General features: G+C 37.6%; 1 protein-coding gene across 4 annotated transcripts in view; it reads left to right on the forward strand.

Moving 5' to 3' along the window:
* Positions 1-17,796, forward strand: part of HTT (huntingtin) — a 4,811,037-nt gene that overhangs the window by 2,093,456 nt on the left and 2,699,785 nt on the right. For all 4 annotated transcript variants that reach the window (XM_044062924.1, XM_044062926.1, XM_044062925.1 and 1 more), the window contains one exon: positions 7,405-7,515. In XM_044062924.1, the coding sequence (XP_043918859.1) occupies positions 7,405-7,515 (111 nt within the window). The remainder of the gene's footprint in view (positions 1-7,404; positions 7,516-17,796) is intronic.

Consider the following 17,796-nt stretch of genomic DNA (forward strand, 5'->3'; position numbering starts at 1 on the left):
GAGACAACACTTTAAATGGTAGACCTCATATGTCTCTCAATCAAAAAAAGGTATTTTGAATTACTACAAATGGAACAACCCTCAACATATGAAGTCCTTCTCTTACTTCCATCCTTTCAAGATGCCTTTTTGGCTGCTTCACAGGCCCCTCTAAACCCCCAGCTTCTAAACGCCCAGACAGGTTATATAAAGCTCCTCAGGATACTCAGTACCTGTTCAAGAACTCTCCTGCAGTTATAGCAGTCTCAGTTGACAAATCCTCTAGACAACTGCCTTCTACCTCTTTATTCCCTACTGACAAGGACAGCAAGTTTATGGGTAGACTAGGGAAGAAGGTCTATACTTCTTCCACTCTTGCTATCAGAACCCTAAATCATCAACCCCACATGGCTAGGTTTGTTCTAGACACACTTTCTAAGGCTTCTGCCCTCATATCTGATGTATCAGACTCACCTGCTAAGACCCAACTAAACTCCCTTCTCTCCAGTGCCTCACAGGTGACTAGGCACTCCATTAAGTGCAGTTACAATGCAGTGGAGGCCTCTTCAAAATCTGCAGCTTCAGGCTCTGTATTACAAAGATACTCCTGGGTGAGGCTACAACCTCTCCTTATGGATGTGCCAACCAATTTGTTGGATGCACCACTGGATAATAAGGCTTTTTTCAGGAAAGCATATGCAGAACTCCTCAAATCCCTGCAAGAAAAGGGAAAGGATTTGCAAAATTTAAAATATTTACTGGTCTCACCTATCCCTAAGTACCATAGAAACTACCCTCAAAGGATGTCCTTTGCTAGGAGGCAGTCATCTCATTCTGCTCCACAACAGGCTAAAGGATGGAGGCAAACTAGGAAACATTCCACTCCTAGAACCCCTTCCTGCAGTAATAACACTCCCTTTTGGAGGCAGCCTGACCAGGACAGAACCCCTCAACTGTGACTCAAACCCACTATTTGTCTCCACACCCCTATCCCTTCGACTCACCCTCTCACTACCCTCCTGGTGAAAGATCACCTCAGAAGCCTAGGTCCTCTCCATAATTCAAAAAGGTTATTTTATGACTTGGTGGGCTGTACCCCCCCCCCTTCCAGGGTATACCCCAGCCCCCTCCAGACAGCTCCATCTTTTCCCCTCTATTCTGCATCATCTTCAGGCCCAGGGCACCATAGAAAAGGTCCCACCACAGCAAAGGGATTTTACTCAAGGATGTTTTTGGTCCCAAGAAAAGATGGTCCTTTGAGACCAACTCTGGATTTGTCTGTACTCAACCTTTATCTCAAGGTTCACATCTTCAGAATGCTCACCTTGCAGCTGCTGTTGGCCCTCATTCTCTACCAGGCTTTTATGGTATCCCTGGTTCTGAAGGATGCCTACCTTCACATTCCTAGTCACTCCTGCTACAAGAGATTCCTATGTTTTTTTAGTAGGTTCCTTGCATTTTCAATTTTCTGAATTATATTTTGGGCTCTCCACAGCTCCCAGCGTGTTCACAAAGTGTCTAGCACCAGTGATTGCCCACTGCAGAACACAGGGCATTCAAATGTACCCATATTTAGATGACCTGGACCTTCACATCCTTCAATATCACCTACATTTGGTGACCAGAACCCTGGCAGACCTGGGGTTCACTGTGAACCATGAGAAGTCTCACCTGACCCCTACAAAAGACCTAGTCTTTCTAGGGTGCAGGATAAGAACCAACAAGATGGCAGCTTTCATTCCCTGCCAGAAGATAAAAGACCTGACTCTTTACCTTAAGAAGCTTCTCTCTCTCTCTCTTCAAACACTTTTCAGCCAGAGAATTCCCGAGAGTCTTGGACTATATGGTATCCTTGATACATATGCATCTTCTGGCAAGGCTGCATATGAGGAAGATCCAGTGGGTACTAAAGACTCGTTGGAACCAACATTCTCATCCTCTGGATATCTCCCTCCCCTTACTACCATGCCTGAAAAAGGAGTTGGAATGGTGGATTACAGCCATCAATCTCAACCAGGGCATACCCCACCCTCACAGCAAATCTTTACAGATGTTTCAGACCTGGGTTGGGGAGCAGTTTTACAACACCAGCAAAAATTAAGCAAAGTGCAGGGGGGGAGTGGTCTCCGCTCAGGCAAATGGACCACATCAACATCAAAGAGATGAGGGCCCTTTACTTAGCACTACAGATCTTCCAACCAGTCCTCCTACCAGGCACCTTGAAAGTAGTCACAGACAATATGACTGTCTTGTGGTACATAAACAAGCAGGGGGGACAAGGTCTTACCGTCTTTTCAGCCTAGCCATGCAGATTTGGTCTCTAGCTTCTATTCTGCATATGCACATGTAAGCAGTGTACATTCCTTCAACAGAGAATGCAATGGCAGACACACTCAGCAGAACTTCTGCACCCTCTCACAAATGCATGCTTCACAGAGAGGTGTTCCTAGATCTTATACACAAAGGGGTATATTCCTCACGTAGACCTGTTTGCCTCCTCTCAGAACAGGCAGATGCCTCTGTTTTGTATGAGGGATGCACATCCCAAGGCCTGGAAAGTGGATGCCTTCTCTTTCTCTTGGGCAGGGATGTACCTTTATGCCTTCTCCCCCTTGAACCTGATCCAGAAGGTCCTCAGAGGGACAAACCAAAAATCCTGCTGATGACTCCCTTCTGGCCAAGACAGCATTGGTTTCCACTTCTTCACTTTTAGTCAAGGGCAGTCACCACAGGTTACCCCACCATCTAGACCTACACACACAAGATGGGGGGAATCCCCTAATACACCCTCAGGTGAGCAATCTTAGGCTTTTATTATGGGCTATAGGGTTCTGATCCCCTTCAGGCATCTATACTCGGAAGATATACTTAATGTCCCACAGGAGGCCAGGAAACCCAGTACCAGGAGAAATTATGTGGCAAAATAGAAAAGATTCTCCAGGTGGTGTCATAAGTAAAACCAGGACCCTTTACTCATTCTTGTACCCATGGTCCTTTCTTACTTGTGTGAGCCTCTGGGTCTACTTCATATGATCAAAATTTCATTTGATTGAAATTCATTTGATCGAGACCATATAACCTAAAATTTGTAACACTGAAAACTCACTTGACTGAAACTCATAACACTGACAACTTACAATGCTAAATTTCAACATAGTAGTGGCAGTGTGCATAAGGTAAGTAAAATCTATATACTCTTTTCCCCACTGTAGTGCGATCCTGGAGTTAGTGTGTGTGTGTGTGTGTGTGTATATATATATATATATATATATATATATATATATATATATATATAGATGTGGATACTTACAAGTCCAATAAATTACTCTTTTCAGAACAGAATATATACCCAAACTATGTGGGGGATTACGCCACCCACACCCCTTAATCAGGACTCAGGACTAACATACTCTTCTTTTAAAGTCCACTTGTCTGTCATTTCAGCTTGTATTCCTTTGGTACCTCCTCTGTCATCCAGGATAGAGGTTAAGCTCTTTCTGAAAGGGGTCCTCCATATCAGACCCCCGCGAAAGCCAGTCCATCCTACATGGGACCTAAATTTTGTCCTGGAAAACAAAATCTTCCAGATCTTTATCACTTTCTTCCCTCCTAACTTCCAGACTTGCACATAAACTCCATTTATTCCTGTAGACTTTCCTGAAGATTGATTATACATCTTCATTTTTATCTCATCTCCTCTTGCCTTAAATATTGTTGACCCTCGTCTGTCTCTAACCTTGACATAGTTGTCTCTTCCATAAATATTTCCTTTTGTTCTCTCTCTCTTTTTCCATATCTCTCAGCTTTATACATCTTTTCATAAAATTTCCAAAATAGCTCTAATACTTCTACAGGATCTCTGGTTAGTTTTCTTGTTTTAGGCTCCTTAAATTTTATAACAACCCTTTCTACTTTCTGTTGCCTAAGTCATTGTGCTGTGCTAAAGGTTTTTGTGCTCTGGACATATCCAAAAATAGTTGCTTAACAGCAAACTTTCTAAACTCAAGCATATTATCCAGATACTCTCTTATTTTCTCTCTAGCACTCAGGATTTGTGCCTCCTCTTGTTCTGTGAGATTCCCCTTATTCTTAAGTACTTTTAACTTTTGTCAGTCCTCTAATTAATTCCTATTAGTTCTAAAACCGTATATTTTACTCATTTTTAAACTCCATTTTCATTTTATCCCACTTACTAGCTCTATCATCTGAAGATATTTGTGTTTCTAATAACTCTCAAATAATTTCTACGAATAATTTCTATCAATTTTAGCCCACCTTAGGGATAATATGTAAATTCTAAGTTTGGCTAATAAATTCACATGTTCCACACCAACAATTTTCATAAATTTCTCCAGAACTCTACCCTCCTGTTTTATTTTCCCTTTTAGGTCCCCCTGATACATCTCCAGTATTGCAAATCAAGTTCCAGTCTCCACCTGTAAGTAATATTTCCTGCTGGAAGCTGATTATTTCTCCCAATTATTTTTAAGCTCCATGATAGCAGTTTTTGGTGGAATATAATTACATGCCAGTGTAATCCTCCTTACTTGCCAGTAGCCCCTTACTACCACAAATGTACCATTATTGCCCTTTTTTTTCTCTATCACTATTTGAGCCCCTCCAGCAAATAGTATAATGACTCCTTTTTTTCTTAGACCATGATATTCTGATGAATATCCATTCTGAAATCCTTTTTGTCAAATTCACATTCTCATTTCTTTCCAAATGTGTCTCCTGTAGCATTGCAGTTTGCACTGTACATTTCTTAATATTTCAATAAGTTTTTCTTTTTGTCTATATCTGTAAGGCCATTTTAAGTTCCAAGATAGTATGGATAGCCATAGCTGTTATGATAAAAAGCTATTGTTCCCATCTGTTGTACAGGTCAGATTTTTTGAATGTGTATTTCCAACTTTCATATTACATGCACACGCTATTTGGCATCAAAGCCACTAGATTCAAGGATTTAATGTCTGATCTTTTATGCTATTTCTTATCTGTGTTTGAACCTATGTCACATTTTTTTAAGACTTTAAAAAAATGAAATACGTTTTTCATACCCCCCATTAACTTAGAACAAGCTCACAAACCTGTGTACATATTTAAAAAAATGAAGTTTAGCTCTTCACATAGGAACAATTACCCTAAATCAACAGCTGTACCCACAGGCATTATCTACCTAAAATTAAGGCTACCCATGCTAAAGCGCATACTACATCTTATGTTCTCGCTTGCACTGTCTGTTATTTTCTGATCTTTGTTCCCTCCCAGAACATATTAACTTTTAGTCCTAAGAAGAAGTGCACTGGCCATCATTAAATAAAACTAAATTGTACATTGTTCTGTGAAGTGCATTAAAGTATAAGGTTGCTATTTCTTATTCATGTCTCATAATTTTCATACTTTATTTTTTTTCACTGAACTGCTTGTCACTGTACCTTTATATTTTGCATTTCCATCAACAAAGAATGGCTCAGAACTCTAAAGCTTAATCACTTATACCTGCAGATAGCTAGTCTCCAAAGTATTCAGCAATGCATCTTTGTAAATTTCATTCAGAACAGAATGTACGACTTGCCTTCAGCTGCAGACTTCTTGACTTCCATTGGACATTTGCTAATGGGAAAAAAAAACAAGCTAATATCTTTGCAGATGTAAGAAATTTAGCATTTGCCATGGTTTTTCTCATTTCATCTTATTTTTCAGGCCTACTTGTTTACTAAAAACACTTGTTTATAGCTTAAGCCAGGGGCATTAATCTTGACATCCAAACTTGTAAAAATAAGAGACGATTTCTTAATTCTACTTATAATATAACCAGTGCACTTTTATACCCCACCGTAGCAGCCCAAGTTCACATCATATTAATATTAAACTTGTTTTTGTCCAGCCTTTATTCTCTTGTCATACTGTAAAGCCTTTATGTTGTAGAACTGAAAAAAGTACTTGTTTGCTTTAATGTCTTTAACGTATGCAACAGTCACTGAAAAGACTCCCATCTCCCTACATTTAAACATTTAAAATGTCTTTGACTACATGCTGCACAAAACCACTTAACTGTATATAATATGCAGTGTATAGCATGAAATGTTTTATCCTAATGCTAACAAGTTGCTGTACTTACAGGTGTTCATCATATTGATCACCACTGCAATAAACTTAGCTGTATGGTTTATATCCTGCCAAACCTTCAGGGCACCTTCCATGTGTCCAAACTCTGAGGCAACTTGAGCTGAGCTGACCAAAGGACATATCTGAGCATCCATCCCTTCAGAGCTTTACTGCTTCTGTAGAGTATGGTCCTCTGAAGGATTCAAGGATCAACTGTTGGCTTGTGCTGCTCTTTTGCTGCAGACATAAGTTCCCTTTGGGGGAAAAAACTTCCATTTAATGTTGTTGTGAATTTCTGCTTTTCCCAGTTAGGGGTCGCCACAGCGGAACTCCGGTCCGCTAATGATTGGCAGTTGATTTTTACGTACCGAGTTGCCAGCCCTGACACACAACCTACAACGAAGGTACGCCCATTCACGCATGTCTCCACGCAGAAGACGCTCTAACTGAGAGTTGAACCGGACAGTGTCTTACTGTGAGGCGACAACGCTACCGCAGCATCACCACCGCGGATATAATTTTGTTTATTGATACTTTCCTCTTCATGAAAGTCTTTTTAAAGATAGGAATTTTTGTTTTAACAGACTGTCTCAAAACTGTACTGTACTTTTAAATGAGTGTTTTTTTTACTATCATTTTAAAAGTTGTTTAACAGAATATTATTACTCTGTGGAGAAATTGTATTTATTTTACTTTGTCAGGCTGGCAAAATGTCTTGAAGTGCTTTTTACTTTGTCTGTGGAAAAAGTAATGTTTAAATTGTTTTTGTTTTTCTGGCATTTGCTGCTTGTTTTCCCCATGAAAAAGGCACCATTTTTGGCTTGATGATAGAACAGAGACCCATCATTGAATATAATGTCCCCTTCAGCATTTACCTGACCAGATATATGCAACAGACCCACAAAGGTTCCCTACCAGGAGAATTCTGGGTATAAACACATTGTCCTATACAGATTGCTTGCTTTAAAGCCCTAGCCCTAACTCTATCTTCTGTTCCTTACAGGTTACTGAGAGAGAGTCTATGCCTGGCATTCAAAAGGCATCCTCGAATGCAGCTCTGAGGGACCTTTTGCACAATCACAAAATAAACAGCATCAGATCCACTAGATCCGAGGATTTAAATTTTGCTTGTGACATAAATAAGACATACTGGTGAGACAGATATGTGTCTCAGAGGATTTTATCATCATATCTTAGCAGAAAAAAGTATCTATATTTTTGTTTGTGTGTGTGTGTGATAAATATACACAAATTGATATTCTTATGTTCCATTGTACTTCACCTTTAGTAACGATCAGTTTTTCTTTCTTTTAGGTTACATTAGATCTCCAGAACAGTAATGAGAAGTTTGGTGGTCTTCTCCATGCAGCACTGGATGTCCTGTCACAACTGCTTGAGCTTGCAACTCTACAGGATATTGGAAAGGTGTATATTGTTTTTATTTATTTATTTATTTTTTAAATATTTAATTCAGAATGGTGACAACCTTAAATCTGGATTTATTCAGTTTGACATTTGGAGGGTACATCAGTTTGATACATGTAACAGCCACATTTTAGTAGTAATATAAATGCTATCATTGTATATCACTGGCTCAGAAAATTGTACTTTCACCTTTTGTATGGAAATATTGGAAAGTTGTGGATTCTAACATTAGAAATTAAAGCATTCCTGAGGTGCTGGGCTTCAGATGACAAACCAAAACAATGTCCCATCTGCTTGAGTTGGCAGTAGCTTAGGTAGATGGCACTTGCTGGACAAAGTAAAATATTAAGAATAAGGATAACTGTTTAGAATGTTGGATCCTGGCTGCAGTTAACTTTGCAAAACTTAGCAAAAATGATGCCATCTTTCCAGATAGGAAAAAATGTCCAATTAAGGGTTTAAGCAGATATTTATTCAGTGATGGACGAATATTTTTGTTTAGTGAGTGATCACAGATTTCACTGTCTTTTTACTGTGCAAAGTAGAGTTATTTTATCCATAACTCATTGTTGACTTATTTTTCAGTGTTTAGTCAACAAGTTGAAAGTGGAAATTATTATACATATTTATAGTCATAATTTTATATCTTTCATTGTAACACCTTCCTGTGTTCTGGCTTAGTTCTTATTTTTCTGCATTACATACTTCTTGCCACTTGTTTACTTTCCCAGTCTTTAGCTATCATTATTACTGCTCATCTTCCTACTCATATTCTCTGTACAGAAGCTTGTAAAATGTATTCATGTTTTGTTTTATTACATTTCATTTTATAATATAATACATTCCTTTTTATATTATATAATGTACACATTTTCTTTTGTAATATTCATTAATAATAAAACATCTTTTCCTTGTTTTTCTTTTTCTTTCAAGTCCGTGTATTTTATGTTTATTCTTACTCTTTGCTCCCTACATTGTTAAAGCTGCCTTCTACTATATGCTATACTTTTTTTTGGATTTCACACAACATCCCCTATAACAGTGTCTTTATCTGATCCATTTCTTCCACACATTTCATTCATTTGAAGATTGATCACTTAGTCCAGTACTAGGTCATGGGGGATCCATAGCCTGTCTTTGTAATCAGTGGGTTTAAGGCACAGAAACTCATTGTAAACACACACACACACACACACACACACACACACACACACACACACACACACACACACACATTCTCTGTCTTTCACATGGTACACTTTTCAACAGACAGCTTAGAGGACTTGCCAGTTCACCTTTAATGTATCTTTGCAATGTGGGAGGGAAAACGGGTACCCACAAAAAAAGATGCAGACAAGTGAAGGTATACAGGCGCTACACAGAGGGCACCTCAGCTAAGGAACAAACTTAGAGAACCAAGTACTCTGAGGAGGGAATGCTAGCCACTATACCTGCCTTCTCTTCAAAAGCATTTGGCTTAGTTTCTGGGGAAGAAGCTTTAAGAAGCATGAGGTCGTCCTTAGATCCAGTCATTAAGGCTGCTGTCATAACTTTGATGCAAGTAGATTCTGCCTTCTTGACCCTATAAAAGTCCAGAGTTCTTGACATATTGCTGCCTGGGTGGCAAGGTCAACTCATTAAGTGCCCCATTGCTGAGTAATGTGTGATTTATGTGGTTCATGTTTCATTACAAAGACCACTGCATTTTGATCCTTTACTATCAGACAAGAAGTCTAGAGCTTTAGATGGGTTATGCAAAAGAGTTTAACACTGCCATTTTTATGATGGTCAGCTGTGTCATCTGTTCCAGTTAATATTTATTGAAGATTACAGCTACAGTAAGATTCATAGTACTTGAATATTAGCTACAGGCTGATGTCTGTCTCTCTGTCCTGACTGCAAGATGTTTAGACGCCCCCAGAGCAGAACTGATCTTCCCTCCACACTGAGGGTGCCAGTAATTTGCTCAGTAGAAAAGAACAGCCTGTGCTATCTTCAGTTCTTTTTTGTTGCAAAAAGCAATCTGCACTTTATCTATATGTTTCATTAGAGACAGCTAAGTGCATTGCATGATGTACCCAGTTTGGGAAGTCTCTTTCTTGTTGACTGATCTTTCATTGTTTATTGTTTACTTGTAATTACTTTTGCATTTTGGTGTAAAATTGGAAATCTTTTTTATGGCCAGTGACATCTGTGGAGAAGATCACCAAGTGTGCTGTATGGGAGAAAATGTCCCAAGAGAGTTATTACTTTTCGAGATTTTATCTATTTGTTCATTTTTTTAAAGCAGTAGTTAGGCTGATCTATGGATGCTCTTCATGACACATTTGAGGCTAGAGGCACAAAGTACAATTTAGAGTGTATGGTGATTGTGCAGCATAAGTGTGGTAAAATTCAGCACAGTCATTATGTCCAGATTAGTACAGTCAGTGGTAAATACAGTGTACATCTAAAATATTCAGATGCAGCAATGTTGCGTGGTGAATATTTTGATACTTCTAGACCTGACAAGGCATATCAAAGGAGCTTTGAAGCAAACAGCTACAGGTGGTTAACTATCAGAAAACTGTGTTTTCTCAAACCAGATTCATCTTAGGATAAATGACCAAAAGGTATTAGATACACAGACTATTTCCATTAAGTATTGTTTCTAATACATTCACAATTGTAGATTATGGTAATGGGATACAGAAGTTTAGTTTTTAAAGAAGTATATTTTAACTAATTTCTGATTTGTTGGGGAAACAGGTTACAAATACACATACATTCTTCAGTAACTAAACAAAAGGAAGTCTCTTTAATTTTAAAGTCTTATTGAGTAGTACTCCTCCGGAAAGTCTAGCTTGCATTGTAAGAGGATTGATGTTCCAAGTGTAAAAGCTTAAAGGTCAGAGTAGGCTAAAAAAAAAAGTTACTTGAACTGTAATAGAAAAGTAGTTCCGCTTTCTAAGTAATAGACAGTAGTGCTTACATTGTTACAAACAGGAAATAAACCTTCAGATTTCTTAACAGTGATTTGTAAAAGTTGGCAATCCAGACAAAGCTCTTGAAAGTAATGCTGTGGAGTGCATATTCCGCCTTGAACATTAAAAAAGTTTAGTGCATTTACTCTTCTGACCTCAAATATTAAGCATATGAAATTGATTGACACATTCTGAGCTGTTTCTGCACTCTTTTAAAGTTACTATTTCACATGATGTTTAAGGGACTAGTGAATCCCGCCACAACACGTCTCTTTGTTGCTCTGCTATGTTTGTGAGCTCAGGTTATTATGTGGTTCCCATACTTTTTTTTTTTGGTCTGCAAGTCTAGCTGTTTTTTGTAGTGAAATCTGTGTCCTCTTAAAGACTGATGGTGCTGTGTCATATGATCCTTGGACTTTGAGGAACATCAGTGCATGCAGTCATTAATTTATACTGCTTGTCTTTAGTTTGTCAATCTGTATAATCTGTAGAAGCAGCACCTTTCATAAACACGTTGCTGTGATGGGATGTACAGTGTTTAAATTTCTCATCACTGGCAATATTAACTTTTTATTTTATTTTTATTTATTCTTTAGTTGACTGGGTTAGTCCCAAGGTTGTATTCATACTGACTGGGGGAAATTTGTTTAGGGCATTGGGGAACTTCCTCAACTATTGTCTGTGTTTAACATCTTATCCAAAGGATGGCACACTCAGGAGTGCAGCATCCCCCTTATGTTGCACTGCACTGTCAGTCCTGGAAAATTAATCCAGCTACCTAGTGCAGGAGAAGAGCCCACATCCTTTTGCACCAAAGGTGGGTGTGCTATCTGTTGAGCTACTGAGAGTGCTATAAGGATAAGGCACTTCTTTTGAACAAAATGACTGCTGCTGCAGATGAGCTTGGGCATGCACCTCACTTTGAAGCTGCAAAGTTAAATTATTATGTCTTCAATAAGTTTAAAGGCATGAGACATGAATACTTCCAGGTTTTTAGTCTGACAGCAAAGAGATAGTGTTGCAACAGTTTTCTTAGTGGAGGCGAAACTCCTAATGTCTCTCTTCTAGACATTGTCTAATTGGAATCCTATATAACAGCCTACTGTGACTGCACTCTTCAATGAAAGGCTCATGATATACAGGGACACCTAAATGATGCATTCCTGACACTGGATGATTTAAAACTGCCGAGCAGAACATTGAAAATATAAGAAGGCAGATGACTGCAAGTATAGCTAATCTACTTAGGGCTGCTGATAAGGTATAATTGTTAGTTGGTGGTATCCAGTAGTACTGAAAAGTTGAAGTGACCCATTTTGTGATACTTAGACTGCAAGGAAGACCATGCATGTATAGCCATTAATCAGTTTGTTTTGCTCATGAAAAAACTATCAGGTTTTGTCCTGTGAATACTGTACTGTTTTTTTAAACAAGAAAATCCCGATTCACAGAGCCCATAATCTTTTTTTCTTCTTTTTTTAAATCTTTATAGTTTCTGTTATATAATCAAAACATATTTGGAAAGGCATATAATTTACCATTTAAATATACTCTTATGGATTTCTTAAACTCTTCTGTAACTGTATAACAGTGCTCCTTCTGATATTATGTGTATCCTTCTTTAGCCAGTGGTTTACAAAACACTGTATTATATGGGGCATTCATCATTCCACTTGAATAATACAAGGCACATCAGTAGAGAGTATAATTTTATTTTTGCTTTAAAATTCAGCTTTCTTGAGGTACAAGCTGGATAAAATCTTTGTTTGTCTTTATGTACTCTCACTCTATTCTTAATATTTTTGTATTTACTCATGGTAACCTCTCTAGTTAATTGTTCTCTTCTAATCTTCTTGTTTTATTTCTCCAGGATATGTTTTTCCTTTTGCAGAATGTAATACTTCCCATCCTCCTTCCCAAGTAACTTCAGTAAAGTAACAGACAAACAGTGTCCATTATGTTACTGTTCAGCAATATGTAACATAAAACATTACATGACCTCCCCATTTTGCTCTTCTGTTTGTTGTCTCTGTCATGCATAGCCTTTGTCCTTACTGGTACACAAGCCTGTTATACTTCTATGCATGTATTATTTTGATCATTACTGACTTTAGTTAGTCCAGAAAGCAGTTTGTAGGTGCTTTTTGCCCTTGTTCCTGCCAACCATCAAGCCTACCCAGTCGGATTTGAGTCTATTTGTTTCAACATGCTAGCATGGAGGCAAGAGACACCTGGAAGGGACATTATTCAGGTAGCCACAAGGACTCTTTGTGCTCCTGACCACCCTATTAGCTGGCACTGCTGCCAAAGGTGGTAACCTTATCCTGTAATGTGGGTTAATCTGGCATTCAAACGTAAAATCAGTCCCCTGCAAGGAGAAAGCTGCACGGCCAAAGCAAGGTTCCAAGAAGAAAAATACAAGCCAGCAACTGAATGGCTGTGAAAAAGTTATTTATTTTAAGTTACACATTCATGTTCAACAGACTTCAAACTCACAGACCGGTTTCGGCAAGAAATTAATTAAGCCTTCATCAGTATTTTTCTTCTTAATCAGGCATTCAGCCAGACGGAGGGCCCTTAGCTGACTGTACTTACATGCTCCCTGTCCAGGAGCTACCTGATGCTTATACACTCCCCCGCCAAAATCAGCAGCTTACACCGTTCTTGGCTTGGGTTGGGTGTTTTTTTTTCTGTAGGCTTTTACCTCAACCCCAGGTGTGATATCAGCACTACATCAACATGCATTTCCCCCCTTACATTTGAGCCTTGCCCCATACACACATACAAACAGCTGGTGAGAGCTGTCATCACCAGCTTGAGATATACCATGCTAATGTTAATGTACCATATGGGGAATTCAAAAGAATTTGGGATCATACCAGTGTTAAGGAGGATATAGACGAAGAACTACATACAGTACTTATGAGACTATTGGAAAGAGGATGTGAATATAATCAACTATTAAAATGTAGGGATAGTGTGATTAATAATACAAGATTAGTTGACATTAGGGAGAACATCATAATATATCCCAATAAAAGGGAAAATAGTGCAAAGAATGATGTTGAGAAAGTGTTTTTTATAACTAAATTTTCTCCTTTCTCTAATATATTAGTCTCATTAGTTAGAAAATGTTGGTACTTAATTTGTGAAGATGATAACATTGGTGAGTTATTCCCTAATCAAGTGAATTTTTCATTTAGAAGGGGAAAGAATTTGAGAGAAATTTTGAATAACAATCTTGCACAGCATGTTATATCTACCCCAGTGAGGGTGGGTACTTTTGCTTGTGGTTCATGCAGTATATGTAGTAGAGTTAATAGTATTGACATTATTAATAATATACATCACATTTCAAAACATTTTTTTAATTGCAAGTCTACTAGTGTAGTATATATAGTAGGTTGTTCATGTAAGGACATTTGGTATATAGGACAAACTAAAAGAATGATCAAAACTAGAATCTTAGAACATCTAAAGGATATAAGAAACCTTAATGTATTAAGTCCTGTTGCTAAGCATTTTATGGATATTCATGATGGTTGCAGTGATAGTTTGAGATTTAGTATATTGGGAAAACCTTTTATTTGTAAGGGAGATGATATAGTAGGTAAACTCTTGGAATTGGAAACAAGGATGATACTGAAATATAAAACTTTGAAACCATTTGGTCTCAATCAGGAGCTGGGCCTTTAATTATAATTTAGAAGAGCATTTTCTTGCACATATTGCACATATTGTTATTCATTTTCTAGTAATTTGGGAATGATAAACATACACATTATTTGAAACTAATTTATATTTATTAATGTGGATATGATTTGATTGATAGTAAATTATATAGGGGAATAATTATTGTGTTTTGTATGTAATTATATTTTGGTATAATATTTTTTACACATTTAAACAAATGAATTTTATATGTGCTTGATGGTTTATTGAAAGTGTATAAGATGGTTGAAAACAGTTTATATAAACTAAAATAAGTAAATGTTACTATTTATTTTGATGCAAAGATCACTTTAAATTTTGAAACTCAATTGTATTAATTGATCAATTAACTAATTAGTTATAATATAAAATGAGTTCATTTTGAAAGCTGTAATGTGATCCTTTGAAGGCGAATGGCCGAGGTACCAGATCGTTGAATAAAGAGCGTTGGTGGAATCTGACTGTTGGTGTGTTGTTGGATACCATGCTAATGTTACCTTGATCACTGGTTAGTGGCAAGCCTCTGCTTCCCTGGTGCACCTGACAATTGGGTAGCCATATATCTCCCACTCCCCTCCCCAGGGTGGGCAGACTGGCATGAACCATTCACTGTCACCCCCTCTCCCAGATTTTCTTGGTCCTGAGTCAATACGCAGACTCTGATTATAGTCAAGGCTTTATTCCTTTACATCACTGAGTCAAGGTGAAAATATATTTTAATGAAAACACTTTTCAGTTCTCACACAACTCAGTCACCATTCTGTGTTTACACTTCAATGTTCCAAGGCTGCTGAGTCTAAGACCATTTACACCTTGCCGGTACCCTCCCCTCAGGCCACATCTGTTTTCCCCAGAGGCCATGCCAGTCAGTCCCAACGTGAATCTGTGGACATCCATAGAGTTATCTAGGTGATGCGAGTTGTACTGCTTAACATACAAGAGATGTTTATTCCATAGGTTTGGGAAGTGCTTGGTTATAATCCAGTGAATCCACTTTTATGATATATTCTAGTGCTTGTCTATGAACCTATGAAAAGTTTGCCCTAGCTAATATCGAGCCTGCACCTTCTTTGTCCTTGAAATTATTTTCTTGGGAAAACTGTTTTGCTGGTAGCTTTGACTTCTGCTAGGAGTGTGTCAGAACTGCAAACTTTGATGGTTATTCAAGAATTTCTCATTTTCCATAAGGATAGTTTTTTTCTTGGAACTTAGCCATGCCATTATGCCTGTGGTGGTCAGAGAGATATCTTTAAATCATACAGTCAAATTACCTACACTTTTCCCTCTCCTCAGAATAAAGGACAGCCAATATTACATTAATTGTATATGCACAGACAGCTCAGATTTTACCTGGATAAAACCAGAAGTATTAGGAACCCTGACCAGCATTTTTTTCTTTTCAGGAGAGGCACTTGGGTTCTCCAGTTTCTAAATGGACTATTTCTGACTGGATTTCTAAAGTTATTTCCTTTTTCAATTCTTTCTATGGCAAACACATTTAGACCCCAGTTAAAGCCCATGCCTCTCTAACTGTAGTCTTGGGTCTTTCTTCGAGGATATTGATTCTAGGTCTATTTTTGATGCAGCAACTTGATTTTTTGTTCACATTATTACTAAACATTAGAAAGCAGATTTTTTTTTTACCTAAAGCTAGAGCAGGGTTTACTAGATCTATTCTGCAGAGACGTTTAGATCATAACTCAGCTCATCTTTCTTTCTTTCTTCTTAGACAGCCTTGGGAGTTAATAATGCTGTAACCGTGATTCAAGGAAGGTTGTAATACAGTTGTGTAAGAATTTAACATAGTAGTAGATGTCTTGACTGATTTCTGATGTAATGTTACACCCCCCTTCTTTCCCCCTTTTGTGTTTTTTTAGATTTTGAACCATATTGATATTTTTCTTCCCCATCCCCTTCATCTTTTGAATTGTATATAGTTACCTCTCCTGCTTCAGTTCCTTGGTCTGGAGAAAGTCCTGAGGTATTTCTTGCTCGTACATGCCTTTGTGTACCTCCTGGCACCTTCAAGATGAGGTCATATGTTAGATGTACAGCACAAGAAGAAGTTGCCCAAGCTTTGTTATTCCTGATGGATGGAAGTAAAGGTATCCTAGGCAAGATATCACATTTGTTAATGCCGCAGCAGTCATCATTTGGACGTCTACTGTTATGATGATGTGCTTTATCTCTGTCTCAAGAAAAACAGTAACAAAGTATTTTTCCACACATGCAAAAGCTTAATAACTTTGATCATTATTTCCTACTCATTAATACTTCAAAAATAGTTCATTAATCTAACTGCATTTATAACTAAATTTTAAAATTACCATCAGGTTGATTTCTCACTGTGTTTACCAGTTGAGTGAATCAAATAAGTATATATAAGATAAAGACAAATCTTTTACAAATAGTAATGAAATGTATTTGTAAAAAGATTTGTCTTTAAGGTATAGTTGACTGGTTCAGGGTTGGAACAATGCTGTATATTTCTCCCTCTTTAATCAGTTTATACACTATTTTGTATGGTATACAGGTTAGATGAATCAGATGCTGGAATCAAAATCACTAGAAGAAATTTTTTTTTTACAAGAAACATCTTTTAAATCAATATGTAAGACATAAGCATTCTTGCATTTATATAAATGAAAATAAACCATACCGACACAATCTCAGATGCAAGCATTACACATTGCAAACCATGCCGACACAATTGTAGCTGCAGACATTATACATTACTTATATCCAGACATTGTTAGTCAACCATTACATAGCTCACTCAGTTCTTGCCTTCTTTCAAACCTCATGCCTCCTCTGCATGTATTGATCCCACACTTTACATTTTTCCTATGTAATTTGCTCCTCCCCTTTTAAAAGATCCCATTTCTAGTTGTTTTATCTGTGTTGCTATCTTTGCTATTTCTAATAAAGTTGGTTTAGAAATTAATTTCCATTTTCTCGTAATTACTTGTTAGGCAGCAATCATAATTAGACTCAGCAAGGCCTTACTATGTCTAGGCAATTCCAGTTCTGTATCATAGCTGAAGAAATCATTTCCTTAGTTACATCAATTTGCTCACCCAGCATCTCCGACAGAGCAGTCTGCAGGGAATCCTTAAAGTCTACCAACTCATTATACTCCCAAAAAATATGTTCCAAGTCACCACTTTCTTCCCCATCATACCTCCAACATTTACTACCTACCTGAGGAAAAATTCTTTGGAGTGTACTTGGGGTATAAAAATACCTATGTAAACACTTCCACGCAAAGATCCTAAATCTTCTAGACTTCTTTGCATATTTGGGAGACATACATATATCCCCCATTGTTTCTTTGTGAATTGCTCATCTAATTTCTCTTCCCAATCCTTTCTAACTTACTCTAATTGATTCCTGTAGTTAACATACCATATTATATATGCTTTACTAATTATTCCTTTCTTAATGACAACTTCTCTTCTAGAGTCTTCTAAAAACTCTACCAGTGCTAGTCTTTCATTTAGGACCCCCTTTTTCTTTCTCTTTGCTTATACTCTGACATCAATCCCTGATAGGGAAGACAATCTCTAACCTGGAGTCCAAATAAATTCTTGGCATTTTCCCATTCTGT

This window comes from Protopterus annectens, chromosome 2.part1, assembly GCF_019279795.1.
Source record: "Protopterus annectens isolate FY-2018-M chromosome 2.part1, PAN1.0, whole genome shotgun sequence".
Taxonomy (NCBI): domain Eukaryota; kingdom Metazoa; phylum Chordata; order Ceratodontiformes; family Protopteridae; genus Protopterus; species Protopterus annectens.